This window comes from Mizuhopecten yessoensis, unplaced genomic scaffold, assembly GCF_002113885.1.
Source record: "Mizuhopecten yessoensis strain PY_sf001 unplaced genomic scaffold, ASM211388v2 scaffold7167, whole genome shotgun sequence".
NCBI classification, from domain to species: domain Eukaryota; kingdom Metazoa; phylum Mollusca; class Bivalvia; order Pectinida; family Pectinidae; genus Mizuhopecten; species Mizuhopecten yessoensis.
In genome coordinates this window covers 321,147-326,980 of record NW_018406914.1, presented here as the reverse complement: position 1 = coordinate 326,980, position 5,834 = coordinate 321,147, and the positions used below count along the sequence as shown (strand labels likewise).

Here is a 5,834-nt window from a genome sequence, read left to right as displayed (position 1 = left end):
CGTAGCACGTTTGCGCTCACGTACACATTTGTATCTACGGCGGAGAATATATCCAAACCATTCTGGTTCCTTACTGTACCGGCTTTAATGTAAGTAGTATACAAGGAACGCAATTAAAACAATGGCATATTTGATATGTCTTTGTAACATACAATAGTAAAACTGTACCAGTTTCTGAAATGTATTGATGTAGCCTTTGCAGGGTCTTTATTTTGTTGTTATATTATATTATATTATTTATTGGTTGTTGCTTGGGCGTTGCGTTTACAATTCAATCCAACTATTGTTATACTATTAATAAATGTTATTTAACTACCACATGTTGTTTTATTAGTTCGAAGTTATAAGGCCCTTTCAACCAGACAATATCTTTCTTAACTCCCTGGGGAACATACAGCCGGAGCTGCCATTTCGCCGCTCACATTCAACCGTTCAAGCACTGCCAAACCATGTACTCATTTACAGCTGAGTAGACTGGAAAAAATAGAGTAAAGTATCTTGCTCAAAGATACAACACAGTGCCTTGCCGTGACTCGAACCCACAACCCTTCGTTCACAAGCCGAACGTCCTACCACTAGAACACCGTGCCTCCTAAAATGCTAGGGGATACGATTTCCTTGTGATAAGATCGCCTGTCTTCTTGTGAGAACAAATAAATTTCGTTTTTGTTTGGTCTTTTTGCTAATGTAATAACAGACGTAGAATATTAATTTGAGTTTCGGGTTCAGTTTTAATATCTATTTTTTTCTATTTGGTTATCTTGTTTTATAGGCATCCGTCCTCATACCGGCTGCGACTTTTGTTTATACTTCAGACAAGTACATCCTTTACATAAAAGTAACATAATTACACTTCAGACAAGTACATCCTTTACACAAAAGTTACATAATTATACTTCAGACAAGTACATCCTTTACATAAAAGTTACATAATTATACTTCAGACAAGTACATCCTTTATATAAAAGTTACATAATTTTACTTCAGACAAGTACATCCTTTACACAAAAGTTACATAATTATACTTCAGACAAGTACATCCTTTACATAAAAAAATACAAAATTATACTTCAGACAAGTACATCCTTTACATAAAAAAAATACATAATTATACTTCAGACAAGTACATCCTTTACATAAAAGTGACATAATTAGACTTCATACAAGTACATCCTTTACATAAAAGTTACATAATTACCTATCAGACAAGTACATCCTTTACATAAAAGTTACATAGTTACACTTCAGACAAGTACATCCTTTACATAAAAAAAATACATAATTATACTTCAGACAAGTACAGCCTTTACATAAAAGTTACATAATTACACTTCAGACAAGTACATCCTTTATATAAAAGCATCCTTTACATAAAAGTTACATAATTACACTTCAGACAGGTACATCCTTTACATAAAAGTTACATAATAACACCTCAGACAAGTACATCCTTTACATAAAAGTTACATAATTACCTATCAGACAAGTACATCCTTTACATAAAAGTTACATAATTATACTTCATACAAGTACATCCTTTACATAAAAGTTACATAATTACACTGCATACAATGACATCCTTTACATAAAAGCATCCTTTACATAAAAGTTACATAATTACACTGCATACAATGACATCCTTTACATAAAAGCATCCTTTACATAAAAGTTACGTAATTACACTTCAGACAAGTACATCCTTTACATAAAAAAATACAAAATTATACTTCAGACAAGTACATCCTTTACATAAAAGTTACATAATTACCTATCAGACAAGTACATCCTTTACATAAAAGTTACATAATTACCCTTCAGACAAGTACATCCTTTACATAAAAGTTAAATAATTACACTTCAGACAAGTACATCCTTTACACAAAAGTTACATCATTATACTTCAGACAAGTACATCCTTTTCATAAAAGTTACATAATTATACTTCAGACAAGTACACCCTTTACATAAAAAAATACATAATTATCCTTCAGACAAGTACATCCTTTACATAAAAGTTACGTAATTACACTTCAGACAAGTACATCCTTTACATAAAAGTTACATAATTACAACACATTTCAATTTCAACACAACAAACACTTATATTTGGAGAGTATGCTAACGAAAAAGTCTTGTTAAACTATTACACTATTGGCGTAAAGGCTAAATGTTCGTCTTTCAAACCCAGATGGGTCTGGTGTCTGTGTACAGTTATATTTTCACCTTGTTCTACAGCGGTATCTGTCTAATTTTCCAATTCATTGGGAAATTTCCTGTCAACGAATAGCGAAAAAATGGCGACATACCATCAACTTATTCAGTTTACCAGTCAGTGGAGCCATCCAGATAGCTATCATCATTAAGCCTTTCGCCTGTCTTGTGGCTGGTAGGGTCTATAAATCCCGCCCTGTATACATTGAGAGGCTTTGGGGTGATGACGGAGGGTCTGACGCCACCCGGTGACACTGGGGAGGTCCGACCAATAAGACTCCGAGTTGACATTGACGACCCCGGTCGCTGGAGAGGCTGACGAGCACTTCCTCTCCTGTTAATGTAGAGACTGAATGATTGATGATTTTTTTAGAATATAATAAGACACAATGTGTCAATGGTGATATTTGTTGTTCGCAGAATAGGTTTGTTGGCAATTTAATGATTTCTGACAGGCAATGACCAAAAACAACATCCTGGACTGATTTTTTTTCGGATATGTAACCAGCAGAATGACATCGTGTTGATTGTAGGCTCACATTGACATCATCAGATCGATTGTATGCAGTGGATAAATGTGTCTAAACATCGGTGATTTAAAATTTTGTAATTAAATTGTGTTTGTACTTAACTGTAGAGCTAAATGTTAGCTTTCGTTAAGTTCTGCTTCATTGATAAATGCACAAGCAATTAATTAGCATAAATACAGATACATTTATAAACTTATACCAAAATCCCAGTGGTCCTAAATTCGATTTTGTACAGAAAAAGTATGTTTAATCTTTTATAAACAGCTTGATTTGATTAAACCTAACCTGCTGTAACGTTGAGTGCACTTTGGTCTGAGGAGGTAGTGACATAAAGCGGCCATAATCGCTCCAGCAGTCGCCCCAATTGGGAATCCTATCAATCCAGCAACAAAATCCTCCTTGTCAATTCCGTCGCTCCGAGCTTCAGAGACAGGAACCGGAACTTTAATCGGTTTCCCATCAACGTTACACATACAATACGAATCCGTTGGAGAGGAGCATCCCTAGGGGAAATGATGCTTAACTTTTACAATTCGACATAAAGTGACGGTATAATTACAAGGGATATGGATACTCTTCAATACTTGATTCAAGTTAGTAAGTTAAGAGACCGTTAGTCAGGAAATATTTAACATTGAAGGCAGCTGGTCGGTAATCTAAGTCAAACATTTCTGGTATGACTGTTAAAGAAAACTTTTTTAAAAAGAGAGTTATGCAAGGTAAGATCGCCTTATATTTGCAGAACCACTTCCTGGGGCTTACCTTGTCTTGAGCTCTTTCGCAGTTTAGTCCCAGGTAGTTCCCTGGACATGCGCAAGCATAGCTGCTACCAAGTCCGGTACACACCCCTCCGTTTTGACAGGGATTCGGATGACAGTAGTCGATCTCTGAAGAAACACATTGAATAGTCTTGTATGCTCATGATCAGCCTACTCTACACAAGTGTAAAAAAATGTCTTCTAATATTGTCTTGGAACCTTTTGAGAAAATAAATCAGAAGTGATTTTTTTTTCAAATCATAAACAGTGTTAGAGTGATCACTAAATTTATGAAGATAGGCGAACTTCTTTGTTTGTTGATTACTTTGCCAGTTTAAAGAAATACCTGTTTGACATATGCTCCCAGTGTATTTGACAGGACAACGACAGAGAAATCCACCAACCATGTCCTGGCACGTACCTCCGTTCTGGCAGGGGTTGGATTTGCACTCATCCTGTTCTGTAACGCATCATTAAGCATATTATTGTTTATGTTACATAACGATGCTTTCTTCTTTATTGGTAGTTTGCCTATGGAGTATTCCACAGGGTATTAAATGAAATAATTGTATATATCTCAAACGGGAAGCTAAGTTCTATTTAGATAACGTACCGTTTTGACATTCCTTTCCAGTGTATCCACTTAAGCATGTGCAGTTGTAACCCGCAGGAGAAGATATGCACGTGCCAAAGTTCTGGCATGGATTGACCGCGCACTTATCAGTATCTGGTAATAATAAAGTTATATAAACATATTAACTCATTAAACATCGTGATCATACATTGTGGTCATTACTCATAGACCATATGACTAATTCCTAAATATAAGAGCAAAATACACAAAATGCAACACACATTGCAGTCCAGAAATACAATATGGTGCACAGGGTTATACCTTGGCACTGATTTCCAATAAATCCAGATGGACAAAAGCAAACAAATCGTGGGATACGATTCCAACAGGTACCACCGTTCATACATGGGTTGCTTGAACATTCGTCGATATCTGCAAAAGAGGGATGTTTAAATTAACATGAAATAATTGTAAAAGCAGTATTTACCGCGGTGTAAGTAGGGTGTGATAACGATGATGATGGCATACACACAATGAAGGACCAACATATTTGCAGACGTCAATGTAAACCGCCAAATGATTGAAATGAACGATATAAATTGAGATCAATAAAGATATAAACTATAATAATAACATTGGAGGATTAAGAAAACCTTGCTGACGATGTCCTTGCCAGATCATCAGACAAGCTTAATAGACGGGTTTTTTTGTCGACAATCAGAGTACGCAAACAACGCAAAATGTAAAGAGTTTATCAGACTGGGTGAGAAAATAATAACCTTTGGTATTCTCTTTGCATGATTTAAGTTTGGCAACATCATCGTTTGGAACATAGGTATTGCATGGTCAGTGAATCTATTTGTATAAAACCCCGCTACAGGCTTGGAGAAAAGATAATTGAATTTGCTCTACTCATTGCAGTCTTAAGAACCCGTATGATTCTATTTTTAACACCTTTTTCATTTTTCAACTGTATGACATTTTGTTTTAATAGGCGTTAAGGCGTTATTAGAAATAATTGCATTAATTTGAACCATTAACCTCAAATATGTACATATACCCTTTAGGTACATGCATGCTATGTATGTATTTACTGTGTTTGATAGCGGGGACAGTATGCATGATTTACCTGTTTCACAAGTGTTACCCGTAAAGCCAACAGGGCAGGTACATTTATATGTGTCCAGGTCCAGGGAGCAGTTTCCATGGTTACGGCACGGTCCACTGTCACATGGGTGGACGGCTAGCAATATTAAAATAACCATCCTATCACATCGACAAGGTAAACAACATAATAGCTTGAGGTACTTAACAGTGTTCATGTTATTAGAATCTATTAAATATATCATTTGTTTTCAGATGGTATTTTTCCAATTGTTTTTTCTCCCACCATAACTATCAAGCACTCAGCATTTTCATTATTTAGAAGAGGCAAACATACCGTCAGCAATGAAAATATAACAGCGCTGTACACTCATCATACTGAAAAACAAGAGAATACCTATGTGTCAAAAAAAACATAATTCAAACTCCAAAATTGATAACACACAGACAAACTCAGACAAAATTGATAACACACAGACAAACTCAGACAAAATTGATAACACTCAGACAAAATTGATAACACTCAGACAAAATATAAAAAAAGGAAAAAGATTAACATGGAGACCAATTGGAAAGTGCAAGGAGGATAAGACCAGGCCCAGATGATCATGAAATGATCTTTATTCCAAACTTGTCTTAAGTGTTGACATGACCAAT

General features: G+C 35.4%; 1 protein-coding gene across 1 annotated transcript; it reads right to left on the bottom strand.

The window, feature by feature from the left end:
* Nucleotides 1-3,117: 3,117 nt before the first annotated feature.
* LOC110453193 (fibropellin-1-like) lies at nucleotides 3,118-5,554 on the bottom strand. Its single transcript, XM_021502045.1, has 7 exons — nucleotides 5,515-5,554; nucleotides 5,203-5,316; nucleotides 4,395-4,505; nucleotides 4,113-4,226; nucleotides 3,846-3,959; nucleotides 3,504-3,628; nucleotides 3,118-3,162 (listed from the first exon to the last, which is right to left on the bottom strand). The coding sequence occupies exons 1-7, from the start codon at nucleotides 5,552-5,554 to the stop codon at nucleotides 3,118-3,120; spliced, it is 663 nt and encodes a 220-aa protein (XP_021357720.1).
* Between the last annotated feature and the right edge of the window lie 280 nt (nucleotides 5,555-5,834).

Bases quoted from the DNA above. Each gene is read 5' to 3' on its own strand.
- LOC110453193 (XM_021502045.1), bottom strand. From the start codon at position 5,554: ATGATGAGTGTACAGCGCTGTTATATTTTCATTGCTGACG. The intron at 5,317-5,514 runs GTATGTTTGCCT...TAATATTGCTAG, and splicing joins TTATATTTTCATTGCTGACG to CCGTCCACCCATGTGACAGT. The intron at 4,506-5,202 runs GTAAATCATGCA...CCTCTTTTGCAG, and splicing joins GGGTAACACTTGTGAAACAG to ATATCGACGAATGTTCAAGC.